The 26,700-nt window shown below is 38.8% G+C and overlaps 1 protein-coding gene across 9 annotated transcripts; it reads right to left on the reverse strand.

Moving 5' to 3' along the window:
- Positions 1–1,510: 1,510 nt before the first annotated feature.
- LOC140785292 (uncharacterized) lies at positions 1,511–24,092 on the reverse strand. 9 transcript variants are annotated; one of them, XM_073133114.1, is made up of 7 exons: positions 21,896–24,092; positions 21,762–21,819; positions 19,485–19,583; positions 3,417–3,554; positions 2,171–2,292; positions 1,954–2,093; positions 1,511–1,819 (listed from the first exon to the last, which is right to left on the reverse strand). In XM_073133114.1, exon 1 carries the CDS (start codon positions 24,040–24,042, stop codon positions 21,922–21,924), a length of 2,121 nt encoding a protein of 706 aa, XP_072989215.1. In that variant the 5' UTR covers positions 24,043–24,092; the 3' UTR covers positions 1,511–1,819; positions 1,954–2,093; positions 2,171–2,292; positions 3,417–3,554; positions 19,485–19,583; positions 21,762–21,819; positions 21,896–21,921. The 9 variants fall into 9 exon arrangements, with proteins under 9 accessions (XP_072989215.1, XP_072989222.1, XP_072989220.1 ...); XM_073133121.1 differs by having other exon boundaries at positions 1,954–2,292; positions 21,762–21,848; positions 21,946–24,092; XM_073133119.1 differs by lacking the exon at positions 2,171–2,292 and having other exon boundaries at positions 1,954–2,087; positions 3,417–3,542.
- Positions 24,093–26,700: the final 2,608 nt, after the last annotated feature.

Genomic DNA, 26,700 nt, shown 5'->3' on the forward strand with positions numbered 1-26,700 from the left:
TCTTTTGCCAGAGTTTGCATTGGTTTTTGGCCAAAGGAGTTGTTGCGTGCTCAGAGAAGGAAGCTGGAATTTGTTCTGTTATGCCATCTCTCTCTCTCTCTCTCTCTCTCTCTCTCTCTCTCTCTCTCTCTCTCTCTCTCTCTATTACTGGCATTGAATGCTTTGCGCTAAAGGGCGAGTTTTTAACCAATCTAGCCTGGTTTAGACTATTTTTGTACTTATTTCTAATAAAAATACTGAAATGATCAGTATTTTTATCTGGTCCTAAAATACTGAATTAATTATGTATATGAATCTTTTTAATTTAGTCTTTCAGCAGTTGACGTAAAAAAAAAATATTTGATGATAAAAATAATAAACTGATTAGTTCAACATTTTTATTTATAGCTACAGTGAATTATACTTTATTTGGTAATAAATTTAAGCGAGGGTCTATTTCGATTAAAAAAGATCATCTAAAATGAGTCTAGTTTGGTCAAAAACTCCCAAAGGCGGCCATGATAGATTTTGAGGATCTTTCAAAAGAGGACAATGTGATGTGTACTGAAGCCAACTTTTTAGATGATCTTTAGCTGTCTGTGTTGGTAATCCAATTAAGCACTTCTCTCGTGCCCTTTTTGAAATTTTCACGTGGATGTTTAGTATAAAATATATTACCTGCTAAAGTGATTAGAGAGAGCGACTAAAGAAACGGTCATTTTAGGTATTCTTTGGATACTGAGAGAGAGAGAAATATATGGATTGAATAGAGAGATTTGAGGTTGTATACCATATGTTAGGGAGACTAGAGAAGTCTAATCTAAATGAAAAGAATTTGACATAACTTTTAGAATCCAATTCAATTTTTTTAAAAAAAACTTAGGCTATCAGAACTAAGAGTTTATGTGGATGATTTTATTTTTCATTTGCATCTAATGCGATAGTAGTCATTTACATGTGATATTCAATGATATTTTCTTTTGTTTGCTAATCAACTACAATCGACTAGGGTGCAATTGAACATGCTAAGCAGCTTGAATTGATAAGTTTTAATTTGAGCTTATTTTGAACTCAAGCCTAAATGAGCCGCTTGATAAGCAAAGGCAAGCCTATAAATCAAGCCTAACTTGAACCTAAAAATGAGCCGCTCGATAGTGCTCAGATGGTTAAAAAGGGTTAATATATGAGATTTTTTGGATCCGAATTCCTGCGGCATCAGATTTCTTGTCTAAAAGAAAGAAAGAAAGAAAGTCCAATCCTTATGTTAGGGCTCTAAATTTGAGCATCAAAAACCAAAGGGAAGCAAAGAGTTCATGCCAATTTAGATGGAATTTCTTTTAAGAGCCAAACAAATAAACACTTTACATTCTTACTATTGTAATAAGATCTAAATTCCTCAGGTGACAGTAAATTTGCTTTGTTCATTGACAAACAAAAAAAAAAAGAAGAAACTGCAGATCTAACTCTGTACACATGCATGGAGAAAACTCTGTACACATGCATGATAGATTATGAGTTTCGTAGTCATCCATGAACTTTAGATTGCAGCAAATCTCAGATATTAATAAACTCTGTACACATGCATGGAGAAAACTTTTCCTTGAAGCTTAAGTAAATTTCCAAGCAGTGTTAAATTATAATAAATAGAAACCTTGAGCATAACATCTGATCGATGGCTGCAGGGCTTACATGGATAACCAAGTAGTGTTACCAATACGCTTCTACACCTCCCAAAATCACAAAAGCAATCAAATCTGGTTGCAAACCATTCTCTTGGGATTAATTACCAGATGCAGGTGTGGAAACTGCTTGCAGAAAATACTTTATATGCATCGAACTTCTGAAGATACAGATGAAAATTGCTTATGTATATGTCAGAAAAGAATACAAGAATATAGCAAGATAGCAGAAAAATGAGCAAAACATTACAAACTTTGAGATAATAATACTCGATATGAATATAATCTAACAAACCTGAACATTCAAGTTGAGCCAATCAGAACTAGTAGCTTTATTTCTCTGGAATCTCGCGATGGGATTCTATTATCTTTGTTTCATTTGTGCCTCAGAAACCCTGGAGGATTGCTCTTCACTTGCATTAGTCAAAACTGCAACTACCAAATAGATAGCCTGATCAGCTAATTGGTCCTTATAAACTTCATGCAAGATTATGTCTTACCTAAACTTTTACCTTGTTTGGATATCATTTTCTTTCTTTTCAAATAGGTCCTTAGAACCTTGTTTCAGAATTTCAGCATCATCTCATAAAGGGTTCACATATGATTCGACAGCTGGTCGTAAAAGGATTTTAATCTGCCCAAAGGCTTTCTCTTACACTCTATTTGGATGGAGAGAATCAGAGAGAAATAAAGAAAGAAAAGAAGACAAAATAACTTTATCTCATCTTATTTGGATACAATCACGAGATCAGAAGAGAAAAATAAATTTACTTCGTTCGGTTTAAGAAAAGAAAAGGAACAAAAAACATGTTTATCATTATATCCTTTATCTTATATGTAAACTAGCACAAGTTATAATATCCATAGGATTACTCTCTAAAATAAATAAAAGTAACATAAACAAGTTAAAATATTCATAAGTTATTATATCTGGCACAAACCATAATATCTAATATTTAATTATTCTTCTTTAAATTTGTTAATAGAATTTTGAAAGATTAAGTAAATGGTATAATAAAATGTTGCCATATTTGGAATGTTAAAATACAAAAAGAGTATGTTTTCTTTTCTCTCCCTTAAAAAAATTGATCGTTAAAGCCTATTTCTTTATTTTCCTTTCTCACTCTTTTACTCCTAAAAATTCAATCCAATCAAAAGAAAATTATTTTTCTCCTGACTTTCTATTCTCTTATTATATGCATCCTAATAGGTTGTTATTGTTGGGAAAATGTTTCTGTGATGATAGCTCTAGCTTTCATAAAAGGGAGATCCTTTAGGAAAACATTTTTAGCAAAATCAATTAGCATTCATGTTTTCTGCCAAATCGCAATCCCTCACCTATCAAGTAGAGCTCCAAAATCATTTTTCAGGCAGTCATGGTATTTAAGCTTACAGAGGCGTCATAGGTTGCATCTTCTCTCTGTCCAGAATCCCAAATTTGCACAAAGAACAATTCATTGCAATAACAAAAAAGAAAAGAGAAATAGCCATGAGAAGTTACAACCAACTTAAAGACAATTTCACACCAATTTTACATCCACCAGCAAATTAAGGGATGAAGCTGCCTCAGATATATCAGGGATAAAAGAACTGGTATCTTCCTTAAGATGATCAGAGGTATTGATAAGAACAAGTTGAGCAGTGGTATTAATAATGTTCCAGCACATATTAAAATACTGAGCTTTATAGACTAAAAAAGGAAAGGAAGAGCCCTAGTGTAACACAAAGCAAAAGAGTCTACATGGTTAAGTTTCTAACCTGTATTCTTATGCAAGGATGATGAAGAAGCTCCACAGTGGATGAAAAGATGTAGAGCTACTGGTTCCATCCAATATAAAGGTCTCACTAAAATCCTAGCCTCATCCTCTTTCAAATTCTTCAGGTCTGGAAGGTCACCTTGGTATCAAAGATTATGATTAAAACTGTCATTAATATAAACTATTTTATTGGTTAAATGAAAAAAGCAAAGTTAATGATTTTAGTATTAAGAAAAGCCATCACGTTACCAAAATGTTTCGACATCAAACTAGAAAGGAAAAAAAAAAACAGACAATAGAAAGCATAAGTCAAGTCAAACATAGAAGGTGCGCTGGAATCAGGAAGGTATAAAGAGTGAATGTATAGTGGATTTCCTCCCACCAGGAGTTCCACAAATTTCTTTTCTCCTACTCAAGGCATCAAAAAAATGTTTGTCTATGGATAGTGATACATTTCTAACACCTAATGACATGAGAAGGCAAACTCCTGGATAGAGATACCATCCAGAAAGTATGCATCACATATTTAACAATTGAAAAGTTATACAAATGTGTACCTATGGATACAAGATTTAGAATTCATACGTAATACTTTAGAATCCAGAATTTGCACATATACCTGGTCAAAACATCAAAAAATTCATGAACAACCGTGTAATTGGATGACATCATCTAAGTGTAATTGGATGACATCATCTAAGTGAAAAGTGTATATCAAAATTTTCTGCTTGAGAGAATCAAAAACAAATAGGCATTTCCATGGATTGTCATGCCCATCAGCATGATAGGCACAAGTCGATACGTATCGTACCAGTGAATTATTAGCAATGATATTGGGAAGTATCTCGAGACTCTCTCCTAACCACCCACGTTGTATGTCATTAGGAATTGAGCATATCTTGCTTTAAATAAAGCTAATTTGGAGTCTCTTTCATCCATTTTGATACATCTTTATATTGTGGTGCTTAATCTATATAAATTATACTTCAAATTTGAAAAACAAAATAAAATTTTGATTTCCCTGAAGTTATTGCACCAACTTAGAATAATGAGATTAGAATCTAATTGCATATTGTAAGAAATGAGAAAAAAAAAAGAGAGAGAAGAGGGTGCACGTGCGCTGCACATGCAACCCTCTCCTCTCTCCCTCTCCAGCACGCGATGAGGCAGTCGCAAAGATATTGTCGAATCCAAATCTAATTTAGATTTGAATTTTTACCCTATAAATTAAACCCTAATTCTCTCTCTCTCTCTCTCTCTCTCTCTCTCTCTCTCTCTCTCTCCCTTCTTTACCCAACCTTTCCCTCTTCTTCTTCTTCTTCTCGTTCGTTTTCTTCTTTCTTGCCGTCGGAATCACGACGTGGGTTCGGACCGTCGAAGCATCGCCAAAGTAAATAGAGACCATCGCGCTCCTCCTCAGTGAGTCCTCTCTCATCCCCCAAGTTTAATTTCAATTTAATTGAGTAAATTAGAAATACCTAATTTCGATGTTGTGGCCTCATCGGTGAACCTCGTTGGCCGGCAGCTTCGGGTCGCTACCGCTCCATCACCGGAAGCTTCGTGCTTTAAGCATGGTGTTGATGATACCTTCCAGGGAGGCCCTCGTGGCTCAGGTCGTGGTCGGCCATAGGTGGGAAGTCGTCCACTGCTGGTCGGCATAATCGATCTTCTCTCCTCTAATACAAGTCGTCGAGGTTGCTAGGAAAGCTTCGATGAGGTCGGCAGGCCACCAGCGATGCTCTCTCTCTTTTCCATTTCCTCCTTATCTCTTCTTTTTCCCTCACCGATCTATTGGGGAAGAAAAATGTTGGGCTCGAGTTCAACCCGAGCCAACCATTTTCTTCTCTCGGGTTCCGATCTGGGTTGTGGACCTAATCCGACCCGACTCGACCCTCTAACATTAAGTCATGGGGCTGCAGCCGACCTACAGCCCAGTTCCTTGTTGGCTTTGGGTTGAGCCCTAGCCTAGCTCAACTAGCATAAAGTGGAAGGGTGGACTGCGGGCTAGCCCAGTCCAATCCAATGAGGTTTATTCAACCCATTGTAGTCATTTATTTGGTTTTAAAAATTCAAAAACTTTATTAGGGATAAAATTAAATTATAGTTATTTCTGTATTGTTTAAAGGTGGTGATTTTCAGTATGTGGACTAGAGACTAGAGATTTCAATTATCTTACTTAGACTCAAATGAGTGGATTCACTCACATATTTATTCATATTTTACTTCGTACCTTTGTCAGACCGTGTAATTTTGTTGTGTGCATATTTATTTATTTCATTCTTATGTACAAATCTATTTATTACATTTTGTGTATATTTAATCCTCATACTCAATGCATCTATAAGAACCAGAGGAGGGTGCACGTGCTCTGCACGTGCAGCCCCTCCCCTCTTCCTCTCCGGCACGAGACGAGGCGTAGGGCGAAATCGCGCCTAATCCGAATCGGATTATATCAGGATTTTTCTTTAATCTATAAATTAAAAACCCTAATCCTCTCTCTCTGCTTAACCACCTCAACCCCCTTCTCTCTCTTCTTCCTCCCCTCTTTCGCCTTCTTCTTCCTCACCGACGGAGTCACGCCGTGGAATCGGCCTGCCGGAGCGCCACCGGAGCCAACGGAGACCACCACGTGACTCCTTGGTAAGCCCTCTCCCACCCCTCAAAATTAATTTCAGTTTAATAAGGTAAAACGAAAATACCTAAATTTGTGGGTTTTCAGCTTCGCCGGCGGCCATGGAGTCGTCTCCTCAACACCTCGAGCCATGAAGACTTCAGAGGAGTGCGCCTGCGACACGAGGTCAACGACGTGAGGCCTTGGCACACAGGCAATAGCGACCCGAAGCCGCCGGCCGGCGTGAGTCGCCGGTGAAGCCGAAATCCCAAATTTGGTATTTTCGATTTCCCCTATTAAACTTTAATTAAAATTTATGGGTGGGAGAGGGCTTACCTATTAGAATTAGAAAAAAAAAAAAGATTTCATCTAATCCGAATCAGATTAGATTTGATCCTCTTCTAAACTATAAATTAAAAACCCTAATCCCCCCTCTCTCTCTCTGCTTAACCATCTCAGCCCCCCCCTCCTCTCTCTTCTTCTTCCTCTACTTCGTTTTCTTTTTTGTTCTCACCAGCGAAGTCGTCGCTGTGGAATCGAATCGTCGGAGCACCGCCGGAGCAATCAAATACCACCTTACAACTCGTTGGTAAGCCCTCTCCCACCCATAAATTTTAACTGAAGTTTAATAGGGTAAATCGAAAATACCTAATTTGAGATTTCGGCTTCACCGGCGAATCAGGCCGGCCGGCGGCTTCGGGTCGCAACCGCATCGTCACCGAAAGCTTCGTGCTCCAAGCCCGGTGTCGGTGATGTCTTCTAGGGAGCCCTCGTGGCTCCAAACGATGTCGGCCTTGGTATCGGCCGTCGGTGGTGAGTTCTCCACCTCGTGAGGACGACGATGTAGAGAGAGAGAGAGAGAGAGAGAGAGAGAGAGCCGAGAGGTTGAAGGTGGTCGTGAACTGCCGCCGGCGGGGGTCGCCGGCGGTCACCCTCTCCCTTGATTCTCCTTTTCCCGCGTCGGTCGCGAGAAAAGAGAGAAGGGTTAGTTGGGCTCGGGTTTAACCCGAGCCACCCCTTTTTTTCGTTTAAGTTCGGGTTCGGGTCGGGTTTGGATTTCGGATCCACAGACCCGACCCGAATCGATTAATTTGGATGAGCTGCGGGTTGGCCCGTAGCCCAATCCATTTTCTCGGCTAGGCCTTGGCCCAGCCCAATTGGTCTATTCTTTTGGATTGGGCCGGGCTAGAAGTAGCCCAGCCCAATCCAATGGGTAAATTAAATCTATTTTAGTTCTTTTTAGTTTTTAAATTTTTAAAAAATATTGATATTATTCAAATTAAATTTTTTATTATTATTTATTATTTAAAGTGGTGATTTTTAGTACGTGAGCTAGAGATTTGAGATTTTGGTTGTCTTGCCTAGACTTAGGTGAGTAGGTTCACTCACATATTTATTTTATTATATTTCATACCTTTGTCAGACCATGTAAATTTTCTGTGCAAATTTATTTATTTCATTCGTACGTGCAAAAATTTAATTGTTACATTTTCTGTGTGTATTTAATCATTATACTCAGTGCATCACCATACTTTGTGCAAATATTGAAATTAGTGAAAAAAAAACGAGACTAGTATTGGTACGACTTAGAGAACAGTCCCAGTATAAATTGTTTGTGATTTTCCGTGGTAATTCAAGTCTATCTGAAAGTCCAGGAGAAAGTCCTAAATCAAATCACTGCGGTGACTTTCTTAGGTGACTCTGGCGGGATTAGGGAACAGTCCTAGGATAAATGAGAAATTCCTAGGTGATTCTAATTTCTCTCAACAGTTAGTAGAAAAGACGGAATGTATTGATCACATAGTGATACCATCTGATGACCCTAACCGGATCAGCTATGAAGAAAAGTCTCAAGCGTCATCTTGAGGTGACTTCTAGTTGATATGGATCTACAGGGTTTAGACTCATTGAGACATATGACAGTATAATTATTGAAGAGATGTTAATATGTGAAAACCGTGCAATGTTACAAGTTGTGACTCTCTCTATTATTATCATTGTTATTATTTAAATAGCATGCCCTATGCATACTGCATATTATTTAAATAGCATGCCTATTGCATATTGTTATGGTACATGATTATTCCGTTATCTTTGTGGTGGTTGACAGATTGAACAAGTATGCGCATTTTTCAACATTGTCACATTCGTTTTCAATCAAGTCGGTGGCTGAAATTTTTGTTAGAGATGTTGCTCGGTTACATGGCATGCCATGCACGATTGTCTCAGATCGTGATCATGTATTTATGAGTGACTTTTGGACGGAGTTTTTCAAATTGCAGGGGACTCGACTGAACTTCAGTTCAGCCTACTATCCACAAACGGACGGCCAAACTGAGGTGGTCAATCGAGGCATTGAACAGTACTTAAGGTGCTTTGTTGGAGAGATGTTGAGAAGATGGTTGGAATTCTTATTATGGGCGGAATGGTCTTACAACACCGCCTACCATAGAAGCATTGACATGACTCCATTTGAGGTGATATATGGACGCACGGCTCCGACGTTACACGCTTATGATCCAGTGGCATCTGCAGATCGGACAGAGGTGGACTTAAGCCTTGATGGATAGAGACGCCACATTGAGGAGGTTGCGTGCTCATCTTAAACTTGCTCAAAACCGCATAAAACAAGTTTATGATCGTAGCCATAAGGAGCAGGAGTTTGACATCGGCAGTTGGGTGTTTGTGAGGGTGCAACCGTATCGACAGGTGACCTTACGTCCGATGCGAAACCAAAAGTTAGCACATCACTACTTTGGTCTGTTTCATGTGTTGGAGCGTATTGGTCCGATTGCATATCATTTGGAGCTGCCGGAGGGGTCGAGAGTGCATCTTGTCTTTCATATTTCATTGTTGAGAAAGCGCATTGGAGATCATAAGATTGTTGGATCGGTTCTACCGGAGCCATTGGAAGAGATAGAGATCGTAGAGCCAGTTCGAGAACTTGCTAGACGCCGACGATGATATGGTACTAGATTGGAGATGGAGATTCTAGTTGAGTGGCTTGGCAAGCCATCTGATGAGGCGACATGAGAGTTGGAGACTGATATCTTGGAGCGTTTCCCCGACTTTTCACGTTGAGGGCAAGGTGGGGGAAGCGTGGTGAGCCGATAGATTTAGTTAAGATCTTTTCTTCCTGCATTAGTTGTTTATTTTCATTAAAATAAAATTCCTATAAGTTGCGTTCGAACGCAAGTGGGGTCGCGTTTGAACGCCTTTGCAAACGCTTGCATCAAGTTCGCAAATACAGAGAATGCATATTGTGCGTTCGAACGCGGTCGGACGAGTTTGAATGCCTGCATCACGTTCGCACATACAGAGAACGTCTTTTGGTGCGTTCGAATGCGATAGGGCGCATTCAAACGCGATCGACGGGAATCCTCTAGAATTAGGGTTTCATATTATTTTTGGACTTATTGGCTAGCCTCTATAAATATGTGGATGGCAACCAACTTCATTATGAAATTAGATTATTGATTTCTTGCTTCCTATCTTCTTTTTAGACTTCTCCCTCCTCCTTCTTCACCATCCTTCCACATCTACAGTTGGCAAGGTTTGTCCTAACTTCTAATCCCCCTCGACTGTCGAGCCACCCTTCTTCTTTGGGATCTCGACCACTTCGTTCCCTTCGTCTACTTCCCTTAATCACATCCACCATCCACATTCACCTCCATATCCATCCATAACCCTAACATCCACTCCATCCGTCACCACCACCTCACCCACGTTATTCCTTGTTTTCGTCGCTGCTATAATTCGAATCTACGAAGGGCATAAATACGAAAGTTGTAGATCAGGAAGTGACGGATCTAACCCAATTGGTTTTGTAATTTTCTGACTACAAGAGAATATCTGACGAATATTTTCCCACGGTTGTGCAAACTGATTCCTGTAATATATTCAGATCTTGAAGGAATAGTTGCGTAGCTTATCTTTAGTTCCAGATCTTATCAATTTGGTATCAGAGCCTATCAAATGGTATCAGAGTCTATCAATTGGTATCAGAGCTTAACAAGTGGTATCAAAGCCTAATACAAATTCTCTTCATTTATTTATTTTTGTCATTGTACACTTGGGAAGTATTAGTAAGGCTTTCATGTATCTCAAGCATATTGAGGTGCATGACCGGTCATGATTCCAATTTTGGGTCATGACACATATGTTATAGTAATATCTAGAATTGAAAGACTTTACATTAGCCCTTAAAATTTATTTAAGGCCTTAGAAATGTTTAAAGATTATTATTTTCGATATGTCAAGATTATTCAATATGCCAACGGCATACTACCTCAGCATAGCACGTGTCAACAATACATACTATGTCGAGCTAAGGTCAGCATGTCTCATACCTTTGTCACATCAATCATTGAGCATTTCTTGGGGTGTATTGCTACCAAAAAACAGAGAGAGAGAGAGAGAGAACACATGTAACTATAGTATCAAAGAAATTATTTTGTGCCAAGGAATCCTAATTACTTGATTAGGCTATGCAACGGCTATATTAATTATTCCCTATGTATGAAATGGTTACCTATTAATATTTTCTATGTATGCAATGCTTACACATTATCATTCTCTATGTATGTAATGGTATTGTTCATCGGGCATTATTCATTAATTAATATTCACATTTTTTTTCATCGACTTTTGTTCACCGAGTATTATACTGCTCATCGATTACTATTCACCTAATATTCTTCACAGGTAGTATTCATCAAGTATTGTTCACCGAATACTTTTCATCAGTTATTGTTCATCGAGCAGTGTTTGTTGATGGAAGGGATGGATTAACTCTATATGCAATAACTATATATTATCACTCTATATAAATCCATTTACGAGATAGGTAGAAAAATTGAGTGGGAAGTTTTGATTTATGGAATGAGATACATGGGTGGTAGGAGAGATGACTAATTTTTAAAATAATTTTAGTCAAATAAAGGTAAATTATATTTGGGTTTATGTGTGGTATAAATTTAATTTGGATGAATAGCGTTTCTAATCTAACATAAGGATAATCTGATGTTTACTTTCTAAATTAGAATAGTGTAATGTCACGACCTGAAATCGGAATCATGACCGGCCATGCACCTCAATATGCTTGAGATACACGAAGCCTTACTAATATTTCCTAAGTGTACAATGGCAAGAATAAATAAACGAAGAAGATCTGTTTTATTAAATTTAAACTAATTGCAATAAACATAAAACAATATTATTGTTTGAGTCTCTAAACGAAATAAAATTAACAATTAATCTAAAACATAAAATCTAAAAGAGCGGAAAGATAAATAGGTAGGTTCCAAGTGCGTCTCGCTTAGTCGCTATGCTGAGTATTACTTAAGATAATAAAATAAAATAAAATAAAAGAGAAAAAAAATCCATGAGCCAACAACTATAGCTCAATGAGTGGAATCCACTCGAAAACCAAGTAAATTCTAAAATTTTATAATGTTAAATAAAGCCTAAGATCAACGATATACATAACAATTTGCAATAAGCATGCTCTTAAATAATTACAATGATAACAATAGAGAGTCAGAACTTGTAACCTTGCACAGTTTCAACATATTAATATCTTTTTAATATTTATACTGTCATTTGTCTCAATGGGTCTATACCCTGTGAATCCACATCAATTAAAAGTCACCTCAAGATGACGCTCGAAACTTTTTCTCATAGCTGATCCGATTAGGGTCATCAGATGGTGTCACTATGTGATCAACATACTCTGTCTTTTTCACTAACCGTTAAGAGAGGTTAGAGTCACCTAGGAAATTTCTCATTCATCCTAGGACTGTTCCCTAAACCCGCCAGAGTCACCTAAAAAAATCACCGCAGTGATCTAATATAGAAATTTCCCTTAGACTCAGGTGAGTGGGTTTACTCACATATTTATTTTTATTATACTTCGTACTTTTGTCAGATCATGTAATTTACTTGTGCAAATTATTTATTTCATCCTTACATGCAAATTTAATTGTTACATTTTCTGTGTGCATTTAATCATTACACTCAGTGCATCGCCATATGTGCAAATATTAAATTTTAGTGAAAAGAAAAATGAAACTAGTATTAGTACGACTTAGAGAACAGTCCCGGTATAGATCGCTTACGGTTTTCTGTGGTGACTCAAGTCTATTTGGAAGTCCAGGAAAAAGTCTTATATCAAATCACTGCGGTGACTTTCTTATGTGACTCTGGCGGGGTTAGGAAACAATCCTATGATGAATAAGAAATTTCCTAGGTGACTCTAACCTCTCTCAACGATTAGTAAAAAAGATAGTGTGTTGATCACATAGTGACACCATCTGATGACCCTAATCGGATCAGCTATGAGAAAAAGTCCCGAACGTTGATCTTAAGTTTTATTTAACATTATAAAATTTTAGAATTTATTTGGTTTTCGAGTGGATTCCACTCACTGAGCTATAGATGTTGGCTCATATATTTCTTTTTCTCTTTTTTTTATTTTATTATCTCAGGTAATAATCAGTGTTGCGACTGAGCGAGACGCACCCAGACCCACCTCCACTTAGGACCTACCTATTTACCTTTCCGCTCTTTTAGATTTTATGCTTTATTTCGTTTAGAGACTCAAACAATAATATTATTTTATGTTCATTGTAATTAATTTAAATTTAATAAAGCAGATCTTCTTCGTTTATTTATTCTTGCCATTGTACACTTAGGAAGTATTAGTAAGGCTTCGTGTATTGAGGTGCATAGCCAGTCATGATTCTGATCTCGGGTCGTGACAGCCAAGGCTCAGACAAAAGCAATGGACTGGGCTACGGGCTAACCCGCAGCCCACCCTCCATTTAAGTGGTTCGGGTTGGGTCTTTGGATCCGAAATCCAAACCCGAACTAGAACCCGCAATCATAAGAAAAAGGGTTGGCTCGAGTTAAACCCGATCCCAACCAAATCCTTCCCCTCCCGCGACCGACACGAGGAAGAGAAGATAGAGAGAGAGAGTGCCCGCCGGCGACGGTTCAACGACTACACGTCATGCCCCTCGACTCTCTCGCGACGTCGCCATACTCACGAGGTGGAGGAGAACCCACAATAGACGATCGACTCAATAGCCAATGGCGACTAGAGCCATGAGGGCTCCAAAGGCGAGCACCCACGGCACGAGGCCAACGACAAGAGGCTTCTAGTGGTGGAGAGGTAGCGACCCGAAGCCGCCAGCCAATGTGACTCGCCGACGAAGCCAAAATCTCACGAATTAGGTATTTCTATTTTAACCTATTAAACTGAAATTAAAATTGAGGGGTGGGAGAGGGCTTACCAAGGAGTCACGTGTTGGTCTTGGGTGACTCCGGCAGCACTCCGGCAGGTTGATTCCACGGCGTAACTCCGAGGGTGAGAAAGAAGAAAATGAAGGAAGAGAAGAAAAAAGAAAAGAAGGTTGGAGGGTTAAGGAGAGAGAGAACTATGGTTTAATTTATAGATTAAAAATTCAAATCTAATTTGATTCGGATTCAGCGAGATCTCCGTTGCGCATCGTCGCATGCCAGAGAGGGAGAGGGGAGGGGGTTGCACGTACAGCGCACGTGCACCCTCCTCTCTAAATTTTTTTTTTCCGGTTCTCATAGTGTACTCTAATCTAGAATAGGAGAAAAAGATAATTTTGAAATGAACAGAGCTAAGTGTGTCGTTCTAGCCATTCTTTCTGAAAATTGTATTGTTGAATATGAATTCTACTTGTTCCATCTTATTTTTTTTCCATGATCTGATCTTTAATAAACTATGTGATTTGATTATACACTTGAATCTAATTTGTACAACTTTAATACAAGTGATTTTATCATGAATTTGCCATTACAAAAATTGCACTTACAACTATTTACCTAATGTTTTAGGTCAACTAAAAATCTGCATTACATTTTAGCATGACACCGTGAAATATAAAAACAAGCGCCATCTAGTTTGATGTCAGTCATATAAGCATGTTTCAAAAGAGGACGTTTTGATACAACAAATCTAGATATCCTTATAAACCATAAGCAGCAAAAGGAATACCAAGATTAGAAGAACTAAAATATGCCATGTCATAGGAGGACAAGCCAAAAGGTCCAAAATATTGTTACGATCCGACCACATAGGTTAAGCTGAGTTAAGTTAGTTACTTAGCATTATCTTATTGTTTTTAAATTTTAAATAAATTGGATAATCAGCATGTGGATCCAATCCGCTAGTGATTTTACTGCTATAAATATGAGTGGACATGTGTTGATAATTATCATTGGAAGAAATCTGAGTTTAGCCAGTTATTATTTTCGTCCTTATCTTGTATCTAGTCGTTAGATCATTTTATCTTTCTAGGAATAAATCATAGCCGTAAAAACATTCCAACCTTCCAAACCCTAGCCACCTCCTATCTCCAGCAGCTATGTTAGGACCAGAAAAAAAAAAAAAATTTGGGTTGAGAGAGGAGGGTGCACGTGCAGCCCCTCCCCTCTCCCTCTCCGGTGCGCAGCGGGAAAGAAGGGATTTCATCTAATCCGAATCGGATTAGATTTGATCCTCATCTAATCTATAAATTAAATCCTAATCTCTCTCTCTCTGTGCTTAATGCTTAATAATCTCAGCCCTCTCCTCTCTCTTTTCTTCCTCCTTCACCGACAGAGTCACGCCGTGGAATCGGCCTGCCGGAGCATCGTCGGAGCCAGCGGAGACCACCACGTGACTCCCCCGTAAGCCCTCTCTAACCCCTCAAAGTTAATTTAAGAATAATAGGGTTTAGTGAAAATACCTAATTTGGGGGTTTTCGGCCTCGTCGGCAAATCTGGCCGGCCGGCGGCTTCGAGTCGCAGCCGCTACCTCTAGAAGCGCCTTGCCGTTGGCCTCGTACTGTGGGTAGTCACCGTTGGAGCCCTCGTGGCTCCGGTCGCCGTCGGTCATGGGATCGACCACCGTTCGCGGGTTCTCCTCCACCTCGCGAGGACGGCGGCACCGTATGAGTGTTGAGAAGCCAGGGGTGCGGCTGGCGAACCTTCGCCGTGGCGATCGCCGGCGTCTTCCTCTTTCTCTTCTTCTTTCTCTCTCTTTTCCTCTCTTTTTCTCTCTCTCTCTTCGGTTTGGGGAAGACAGACTCGGGTTGCCCGAGTCTGATCTTCTCCCTTTTAGTGATGGATTCGGGTCGGGTTGGATCCGAATCCAAGGAACCCGACCCGGTTCCATTATCTATTTGGATTGGGCCTTGGCCCAATCCATTTAAGAATTAATTGGGTGGGCTGCGGGCCAACTGCAGCCCAGCCCAATTGATTTGGGCTTATTTTAGCCCAAATTAATTATTCTTAGGTTAAATTGTATAAACATTTCTAATAATTGTTTTAATTAAAAATGTTATTGTTATTTATTATTTAAGGTGGTGATTTTTAGTACGTGGGCTAGAGATTTGAGATTTTGGTTGTCTTGCCTAGACTCAGGTGAGTGAGTTCATTCACATGTTTATTTCATTATATTTCGTATTTTTGTCAGAATATGTAAATTTTCTGTGTGCAAATCTATTTATTTCATCAGTACGTGCGAAAATTTAATTGTTTTATTTTCTGTGTGCATTTAGTTATTATATTCAGTACATCACCATACTTCGTGCAAATATTGAAATTTGTGAAAACAAAAATGAGACTAGTATTGATACGACCTAGAGAACAGTCCCGGTATAAATCGTGTGCAATTTTCCGTGGTGACTCAAGTCTATCTGGAAGTCCAGCGGAAAGTCCTAAATTAGATCACTGCGGTGACTTTCTTAGGTGACTCTGGCGGGGTTAGGGAACAGTCCTAGGAAGTATGAGAAAATTTTCTAGGTGACTCTAACTTCTCTCAACGGTTAGGGGAAAAGACAGAGTGTGTTGATCATAGGGTGATACCCTCTGATGACCCTAACCGGATCAGCTATGAAGAAAAGTCCCGAGCGTCATCTCGAGGTGACTTCTAGTTGATGTGGATCCACAGGGTTTAGACCCATTGAGACATATGACAGTATAAATATCAAAAAGATGTTAATATGTTGAAAACGTGCAAGGTTACAAGTTGTGACATTTCTCTATGGTTATAATTGTTATTATGTAGAGAGCATGCCTATTGCATATTATGATGGATATTGTTGCTTTTAGTTTAATTTATTCAGCATTATTATGTTTTAAAATTTATTTGGTTCGAGTGGATTCCACTCACTGAGCTATAGTTGTTGGCTCACGAGTTCTATTTTTTTTGTATTTGTTTATTTATTTCAGGTAATAGTCAGCGGGGCGACTGAGCGTGATGTACCCAGATTCCACCTCCACTTAGGATTCACCTATTTACCTTTCCGCTCTTTTAGATTTTGTACTTTAGATTAGAAGTTTTTATTTTTTTTAGTTTAGAAACTCAAAAACGTTAACATTGTTTTTATTTTAATTGCATTTAGAAATAAAATTTTAATATAGCACATTTTCATTTTATTTAATTATCTTGTCATTGTATACGTAGAGAGTATTATTAAGGCTTTGTGCATCTCAAGCATATTGAGATGCATGGCCGGTCATAACTCCTATTTTGGGTCGTGACAAGCTACCCTACAATACGGCCATCCACCACAACCCTTGGCCGTCTGCCACCCTCCAACGACCGTCGCAACGTCGAATATTTACGTTTCTGCCCTCTCTGATCTATCTCCACTATTTTATTTTTAATTTTTTATCCCAACCTCTGATTTAGGTTAAACAAGAGCCATTAGAACTCTAACTCACGAGGCTACCTCCACCTAAATTTTTATAATTTTCTGACATCCGAATCAGTCCAGATCTGGTTCGTAACAAATATCCATGCATCTTAAACAATTTCTATGTGCAAACAAATATTATGCTATTTCTTTATCACTTGATAAAACATCTGTTCAAACTCGCTGATCTTAAAACTAGGGCACTGATTAAATATCATTCCTTGATACAAATAAATTGTGCGAATATATGATAAGTTCTAATACCAAATTGATGAGTTCTTGTATCAAAAGGTCGACTAGGGAAAATTCCCTTAAGATCTGAATTTATAGCAGAAAGTATTCCGCGTAACCGTGGGAAATTATTCGTAAGATATTTCCCTGTAGTCAGAAAATTATGAAACCAAGTGGATTATATTCGTAACTTCCTGATCTACAACTTTCATATTTACGCCCTTCGCAGATTCGAACTGCAAGTGGGACGTAAACACAGAATAATGTGGGTGATGGTGGTGGTGACGGGTGGAGTGGATGTTAGGGTTATGGATAGGTATGGAGATGAAAGTGGATAGTGAATGTGATTAAGGGAAGTAGACGAAGGGAACGAAGTGGTCGAGATCCCACAGAAGAAGGTGGCTCGACAGTCGAGGGAGATTAGAAGTTAGAAGAAACATTGCCAACGGTAGAGGTGGAAAGATGGTGAAGAGGGAGGAGGGAGAGAGTCTAGAGAGAAGATAGGAGGCAAGAAATCAATAATCCAATAGCATAATGAATTTGACTACCATCCACATATATATAGAGGCTAGCCAATAAGTCCTAAAACAATAAGTAACCCTAATTCTAGAGGATTCCTGCTGATCGCGTTCGAACGCGTCCAATCACGTTCGAACACACAAAAGACGTTCTCTGTATGTGCGAACATGATGCAGGCGTTCGAACAGGCCCGACCGCATTTGAATGCGCATTACGTGTTCTCTGTATTTGAGAACCTAATGCAAGTGTTCGCAAGGGCGTTCGAACGCGACCCTTCCTACGTTCAAACGCGACCTACAAGAATTTTATTTTAATAAAAATAAACAACTAATGCAGTAAGAAAAAATCCTAACTAAATGTATCAATATATTTGCTAATGGTTAAAAAAAGATAAATTATTAGGATAATGGGAGTAGTCCAAAGTATAAAGAGATCCATAGGCTTCCCAAATATGGCATTTTAAATTATCACAAAAAATTAGGTGATCAACTTACTAAAGAACTTTTAGCAAAATGCTTAATTAACAAATAAGCAAGAAATGACCAACATGAAACAAATTTAGCGAAGCAAACCTTCCATATTAAAGCTTCTATAAGTGGTTATATCATGGAAATTGCAGAGATATTGATAATCAAAAATATGAAGCAAGTTTTCCATTGTATAATATTTGGAAGCATATGATTAAGATATAGCAGTATACTTTACCTAAGGAATAGTTATATAATATCAGTAATAAATTTATGCTTGTGTTTTGAGATGTATCGCAGTATCAGCCTATCCCAAGACAAATCAAGATAAGCCATAGGCGATTCCCTGACCTGAGACGTAGCATGAGAGAAAACTTCTCTCTTTTGCTTCCAAGCCACTTGATGCAAATCCGGCCTTGATCGATGTTCGGCAAGCTCCTCCAACGAGGCCACCGTCCGGCGAGCTCCTCCAACGAAGATCCTGCTACCACAACCTCCGACGAGCTCAAGTATTTTTTTTCTTTTTGTTTTTTGTTTTTTGTTTTTTGTTTTTTGTTTTTTGTTTTTTGTTTTTTGTTTTTTTTTCTTTCTTCTCTCTTTTTATGTCACTCCTCTACTCTCTCTCTCTCTCTCTCTCTCTCTAGCCTCTCCTTCGATATCTTTCTTCCTCTCCTCTCTTTTTCTTCCTCTCTTTCTTCCGTTCTTTTCCTCCCTCTCTCTCTAACTCTGTTACTGCAACGATCTTTTTGCAAGAGTAACATAGAAGAGAGAGGAATTGTTCTAAGAGAAAGGGAGGAAGAAAGAGAGGAGGGGAAAGGCTAGAAAGAGAATAGAGAGAGGGAGCGACTGAAAGAAAGAAAGAAAGAAAAGATGGGAAAGAAAATTATTTTATTTGTGTGTGTGTGAGAGAGAGAGAGACAGAGAGAGAGAGAGAGAGTGGGTGAAAGAGATAGGGAGAGTAGCACTTTTTTAATTTTTTAATTTTATATGAAAGCTATTTATATTTATCTATTTATGTGTTATTAGTTTCTAAAATTTTAAATTTGTTCTATATTTTAAAAATATTTTAGAATTTTAACATAATTAAAAAAAGTTTGATATTGAAATCCGATATTGGCAGTTGAAATGGCTGACACGACCAATACGGTCATATGTATCATTTTTTCAAATGACTGATTCCGATCCCGATTCTAATATTTTGAACATTAGGCCTTGTTTTCTTTGAGTTCAGGGACCCCCCACCCTCTCTCTGAACTGGTTCAGAAACCCTAAACTGATTTAGTAGCCAAACATCTGTTTATCTTTTTTATATCTAATCAAATTCACCCTCTAAGAAATTAAGACTAACCAATCAAATTCAAGGCTTAGCCCCAAACCAAACAAAGCCTTAGTGTGTTCCTACATTTTTTTAATGAATAACATGCCACAATATACACTTTACCTTTCAAAAGAAGCAGCGTAGCATATTATACTGACCAGAAGTATCTCAAGTATGAGCTATACAATATTATGACAGACATTGAACATACCATGAATGACCAGACTGATAACATTCCAGCAAGTATCATGAAGTATAGTCATGATTATCACTCTTCTGATAGCAATTACCTTGAACTACATTCAAGTACCTAGAGACAAATAAATAAAGAGTATCAGGTAGAATTTGCATCACTAAACCAAAGGTAAGCAGGTTGTTTTAGACTAGTAATGGGTGAAGCATAAGAAAGAGAGGATAGATGGACTCTGCAGTTGAATTTCCGCTTCGTGTTCAACAGTTCTGTAGTTGTAGACGGAATTGGCCCAGAACTCTAAGAAAAATAAAAGAGCACTACAAGATGCAAGATAAGCAAACTGAATAATGTCTCTCTCACCTCTATACAAGTTAAGCCACTATTATTTTCTTCTTTACTTAAGACTGGGCCTTTGGGCACACCTCTCATTTTGCTTTAGTAGGCCAAAAAGAATGGCTTGCAGACCCATTACTGCAGCCATTAACATGGACTTTTAAAGGATTTTTGAAGTCAGTATTTCAAAGCTAAAATTAATTTATTCTAACAATTTTATTGATTTAGGAAAGCTAACAGTTTTCATTTCCCATCTCATGGAAAATCCTTTTCGCTCCGCTTAGCCCTATTCGCTTCTAGTTGAAGAGTAGGACTAGCTATGGCTGGTTTGATTAAAGGTTATGTTCCCTTGGTGTATTACTTCTGTCATATTCATACATTTATAGTATAAATTAGTTCTTTTACACTAATTATGTTAATATTACTGATCCAAATTATTATTAATTAATTAATATAAATTATAAAACTAGTTATTATGAGTTGCCATTAAGTTACATGATTGCTATAATTATTATTGATAAAATATACACATCAAACAATTATTTACTATCATAGTATCATCATTACTTATGTTAGATGAGATGATTATTTGTACCTCCTTTTAATCATTCACTTTAGTTTATTAATGATCATTTTATTTAACATTTGCACTAATCATATTAGTCTATAGAGCTATACTACTTTGCTAAACTTAAATGTTAGTTTGGTATTCCAAATTATAATACTATTTGATAAACTCTATTAAATAACTTACCCCACTCGGATAGTTACCCTTGTTACTTTCTTTCTTATGAAGTAATGAGTTAGTGATTTTTCGTTAGAATTTGGAGACTACGATTGACTCGGAAACCTTATGCCAAGCCCTACCAATCCGATTTGGCTTGGGTTGGGCCCAAGAACCAAACCATTTGTTATGTTTAGTGGGCTGCAAGTTAAACCGCAGCCCAGCCCGAGTAATTGAGCTTCAAGTCGGCTCAAATAAGAGAATAAAATTTAGTTTTAAATTCTGAAAATTTTATTTTTGTTAAGAAAAACATAATTTTTGATAAAGGTGATTCTTCCTTGCACTTAAATTATTGACTTGAGTTATTTTGCTTAGAATACAAGTGATTGGATTCATTTAGTTATGCTCCAGATCTTATTTTATATATGTATATACTACTTTGTCATAAATTACCATATTTTCTATGTAATGGTATTTTCGTGCTATATTATTCTTCATGCCATATTATTGTGCAATGTTATACTCATGAAATTTGTTCTTCATGCATCTAGTGAAATCTAAATTATGAGTAGGTATGTCTTTAAGAATATTTGTTCAAACTAGACCGAAAATCTCTCTGTGGTGACTTAAATCTACTTTAAAATCTCAGGAATAGAACTATTCTTGATCATTATGGAGATCTATTTAGGTGACTCTAACGTAATTAGGAAATAGTCCTAGCTTAGATAAAAAGTGGTCTTAACATTTGAAATGTTAATCAATGTGGCATGAATGTGGTGCACCGAAACTTGTTTACGTCCATGTAGGACCTTAGTTTCCTTTAGTCACATTAGGTTGTTTTATAACTTTGGAATACATTAAATATCTAACTTTTGATTTCTTTATTTTCCTTTAAAGTTTTATTAATTAACTTAGAGTTATTGATATTAAATTAGTTATTTATTTGTTTGGTTATGGGAACTAAATGTTTAAGGCTTTGTGTATCTCAAATTCTATTGGGATACATGGCCAATCATGATTCCGAATTTGGTTTGTGACACTCATGCATCATATATAAGAACATAAAGCATTGCAAGCTTGCAAGATAAAAAAACATGATGAAACAAGAAACAAATAAAATATCCAAGACATCTCAATTGGCTTCTATATTTCACAAAAGTCCACTTGATGAGATAAACAAAAAGAAGAATTTGGTTTTAACAAGAACAAATTCTAGGAGAAAAATCAATCTTTGGTACCTTGTTTGTAAAGATATCTGATGTCAATCTCACTGGCTTCAAATTTCATAACATGTCCCTATATAAAGCTTTGTCTCAGTCAAACCACTGTAGAAATCAAAATCTCATAAAAAGTAGCAAAGTTACATACTCACTTATGAAAGTCAGGGAAAAGAATTTTCTATGATATGAATTCACAACCAACCATATGTTTGAAGGCAAAAACTTCTTGCAATTTTATAATGGCACTTTCTACAGCATTCTGAACTCCAATTTTCTCCAGACCACAAACTAAAGCCATACATGTTACATTGTTTGGAGTGATGCAATGCTCTTTCATCATGGTTAGCAATCTGTAAGCTTCATTCAAATCGCCTTCTTTACAAAATCCACAAAGTAGAGTATTGTACAATATCAAATCAGGCACCAACCCTGCATCCAACATCCTTTGAAACAAAACATTTGCTTCTTGCATGTGGTGCCTTTTGCAATAACCATTAAGGAGTGCACTGCATGTAACAATGTCAGGTTGTATTCCCTCTCTGCCCATGCTACACCAGATAAGAAATGCTTCTTCTAAGTTTCCATCTTGAGAGTAACTGTCGATAACATTGGTAAATGAAATCTTGTCAGGAGAAAGCCCCCTTCTTACGAGCTCATTAAAAATATCTCTAGATTCTGCTGCAAAACCTCTTTTGATTAGTCCGTGCATGAGGATGTTGTACGTCGCAACATCTGGGGATATGCCATCCTTCAACATCATATCTTTCACCTCATATGCTTTATGCATATGGCCTTTCTTAGTATACCCATTCATTAACATATTATATGCCACAACATCAGGTTGTATTCCCTGTTTTTGTATGGAATAAAATATATATTCAGCCCCTTGAAGATCATCAATCTTGACATAACCGTCAATTAGCACTGTGTATGTCAAAATTGTTGGATTAACCCCTCTCTTCAGCATCATGGCCAAAATCTTCAGTGCCTGATCTATTTGACAAACTTTACAATAACCATCAATAATAGTAGTGTAGTTAACAGAATCAGGTTGTATACCAAGTATAAACATCTCATTGAGTAAATTGCTCACCTCTTGCATATCTCCATTTCTACACAGTGTTAATATGAAGCTATTATACACATAAGCATCTGGAATGCAACTTAAGGAGTTCATAAGACCAACAGCCTCTACCAACATTCCAGCCTTACAATACCCGTCAACAAGTGATGATAGCAACACAGTGTCAGGCGAGATGTCAATATCCATCATTTTATATAACAAGGAAGTCGCCTCTCTTAGGAAACCCTGGTTACATAATGCATTAATCACGATGGTGTACACTACAACATCAGCTTCACCACCATAACTTTGCATATCTGCTATGAGTTTACAAGCATATTCCAAAGCGCCCTTAGCACACAACTCACGAAGAAACAAACTCATAACCAACTTATTTGAGCCGATACCACAGTTAGGCATTTCCTCAAACAGCTCTTCCACGAAACCCAAATTCTTGCTTTCTAGCAAACTCCGGATAAGTTCACTATAAACTCCGACACTAGGGAAGAAATTAAATCGCTTCATGCGTTTTATGAACTCCATACCAACATCAATCGAGTTCTCATATATACAACAGCTAAGGAACATACTATATACAGTTCGCAAAACTTCTCTAGTCCTGCTGGTTTCTCTTAGAACATCAAAAACCAAATCAATCCATTGTTCTCCACCACTGACATTTCTAGCAATTTCGCGAAGACACCCCATGGCTATGTGATTCATGTTCCCCGATACCGAGATGTGAACCATCGTGCAAACAGATCGCAAACCATGATCCGAACCGTTATGCCTCCGCACCCACCTGAAGAAGAAGAAGGCGAGCGCCCCATCACTGCTAGCGTCGTATAATGAATTCAGCATCTGGGTCACGTTGCACTCATCCAATTCGACGTTCAACGAGCTCAGGAAGCCCAAATCCCAACCTTTGTTCGCGAGCAAGGTCGCAATCTTCTCCATCAAAGCCAGCTTCGAGAGCCATTCTCTCGAGAAAGAGTACCTTCTCCCAGCGCTAGTCTCGACGCTTACCTCGCCAGAGCGGTAGCTGGTTCGACGTGGGAAAGGGAGCGGGGAGAAGTCGGCGGAGGAATCGTCGGAGGACGAGGCGTCGGCGTCGGAGAAGTTGAGGCAGGGCACGATTAGACGGCGGAAGGGGGTGAGGAAGGAATAAGAGGAAGAGAGGGCAGAGGAGGAGGAGGAAGAGGAGTGGAGAAGAAGGCGCAGTTTAGAGTGTCTCATGCTAAGCAGCTGTTATGTCAGCGAGGAGAGAACGAGAAACGGGAAGAGAAACAAAGAGGGTTTTAGAAATTTTATAATTCCGGGCCGGGCCATTATTTTGGAAATTTATAATTTCTCACGTTGCAATGCATTAGTTTTATAAAAAAAAGAATTTAATAAATTACACCCTATATTTTATCTATTTTATGATTCACACCCCACTCCATCTTAATCAAATTTTATAACGTGACTCTTTATTTTGTAAGAACAAGAGACTACCTTATGTTTTTTATTTTTCAACCCACTCAACCGGAGAGACTTCCTTGCTATATATATATAATTACAAGAGATAAACTCTAATAACAAACTGATAATAATACGCTAATTTGTTATAACTGAATGATCACTTAGAGACGTGTTTTGTTGTAACTGTATGACTAAGCGTCGGTCTTCAATGACTCCTCCGAGGGTGGTTCGATATGCCTCCACAATCTAAATGGAAGCTCTCGGACATTTAGATTGTGTCGTAGTATAGCGAACCTTGTGAAGGCTTGGTGAGCACATATGCAATTTGATCCTTAGAGAATAAGATTGGACCCGCACCTTTTTTAGATTGGACCATGTCAGGAACGAAATGATAATCAATTTTGATGTGTTTTGTTTGTGCATGAAAAGTCAAATTTTATGTTAAATATGTCGCGGCAATATTGTCACAATATAATATAGGTGGTCGAGGAAGAGAGATGCCAAACTCGTGAAGTAAAGACCCCAACCAAGATACTTCAGATGTAGTGTTAGCAAGGGCACGATATTCAACTTCGGTGCTAGATCGAGATACTACGCGTTGCTTCCTAGATGACCAAGATATCAAGTTTGAGCTAAGAAATATGCAATAACCACATGTGAATTGCCGATCATCTGAACAACTTGCCTAATCGACATCGGAGAAGGTAGATAAAAGCAAGACTAGTACACCAACGAATGAATATGTAACAACCTATCCTTAAAAAATATATATATAAAATAAAAAATAAAAAAATTTAAGTTTTGCATGGGCACGACGTGGCCGGCCATAGTGTAACACCCCAAATTAATAAATAAATAAAAAAATCTCGTGACGCACGCGCCGAGCGCGTGCGTCACAGGCACCTGCCACCCTGCCCCCAGCGTCCTCCCTTCCTCCTTCTTCCCTTTCCCTTGCCGTGCACGCCACCTTCCCCACCTCCTCTGTCTCCTTCTCCCCCTCACCGTAGCCCTCCCACCTCCAGCCTCTCATCTTCTCCTCTACCTCACCTCTCTCCCTCTCTCGCGGATTGCCGGAGCCGGAGGCGACGAAGAACCGTTGCCGCCGAAGCCGGACCGAGAGTTGCCGAGCCCGCCGACCAAACCCCGGTAAGCCTTCCCCCCTGCCTTTAATCTTGATAGTGTAAACCCCCCCCCCCCCCCTTCCTCGCCGTCGTCGGAGCCCTCGGCGGCCAACGACCTCGCGTCTAGCCGCCGATCCGAGAAGCCCCCGGTGGAGGGAGAGAAGCCATCTCTGGGCTTCGGGCCCTTGGTGATGGGGCGAGAATGGACTCCCCATGGCCGCCGGCCATGGAGCGCGGCCGTCGCCGTCGGGTCCACCTCCTTCCCCTTTTCCTTTCCCTTTTCCCCTTTCACTTGCTCGTCGGTCTCGTGGCCGTCGCCGGCCTCGTGTTGCACCGCCGAGCTCGTGCCGCACCGCCCGTAGCCCCGCAACCCCGTGGATTCCTCCCACCGCCTCGACCTCCTTCCATCGGGAGGAGATGGGGTGGAGGGGTGGGGGTTTAACCCCCACCCATTCCCCCATTTGTGGGCTGCAGTAAGCCGATTTTGGGGTGGGTTGCAGACCGCAGCACACCAGCTCGATCTGGGTGGGCTGCAGGCTGCAGCCCATTAGCCCATTATTGGGTGGGCTGTAGTCTGGAGCCCACTATTCCAACCTTGGTGGGCTGTGGCTGGGCCCCCAGCCCACCAAGGCCCTATTACTTTTTGGGTTGGGTTTGAGCCTACCCATTGCCTCTAGCCTAGCCCATTTGGGGCCATTTGGACCCCCTTAACTCATGTATTTTACCAAGCATAAATGCACTAATAAGATAATTAATTCTATTAGTTCGCTAATCTTACGTATGGCTTACTTGCGTGAATTAATAGGATTGACACCGCGTGAGGAGGATTTTGGGCTTCTGGAGGAGCCGGCTAACTGACGAGTTTTACCATACTATGGAGACCCCCCAGGCGAGTAGAGTTATACAAATCTAGAATAACATAATTATAGTCATTATACCTGTCATGACACTGTAGGAAATGTCAGTATTAATGCATGCAGTTAGTACACCATGTTATATCTTTTGCATATGTAGTTATTGATAACCTGCTCATCATAACATTATGAGAATGTTAATGTAGCATAAACATTAGTGCGATAATGCTTTACATGTGTCCTGTATGGTATACTATTGCATAGATGTATGATTGCTGTGAATATAGAATATAATGATCATAATGACTATAACATGCTTTATACACTCATAGACACCGCACCACTTCCACCTATTATTAGCAGTCGAATTCTGACTATGCAGTACCCTTACTCACTCAGCCCAGGGTTAAGGGTAGAGTGTATTTTATATAACTATACTATTAGCGGCCTACACCTGA

Source organism: Typha latifolia, chromosome 3, assembly GCF_019914945.1.
Source record: "Typha latifolia isolate L0001 chromosome 3, TyphaL0001v2, whole genome shotgun sequence".
Taxonomy (NCBI): domain Eukaryota; kingdom Viridiplantae; phylum Streptophyta; class Magnoliopsida; order Poales; family Typhaceae; genus Typha; species Typha latifolia.

Bases quoted from the DNA above. Each gene is read 5' to 3' on its own strand.
- LOC140785292 (XM_073133120.1), bottom strand. From the start codon at position 24,042: ATGAGACACTCTAAACTGCGCCTTCTTCTCCACTCCTCTTCCTCCTCC.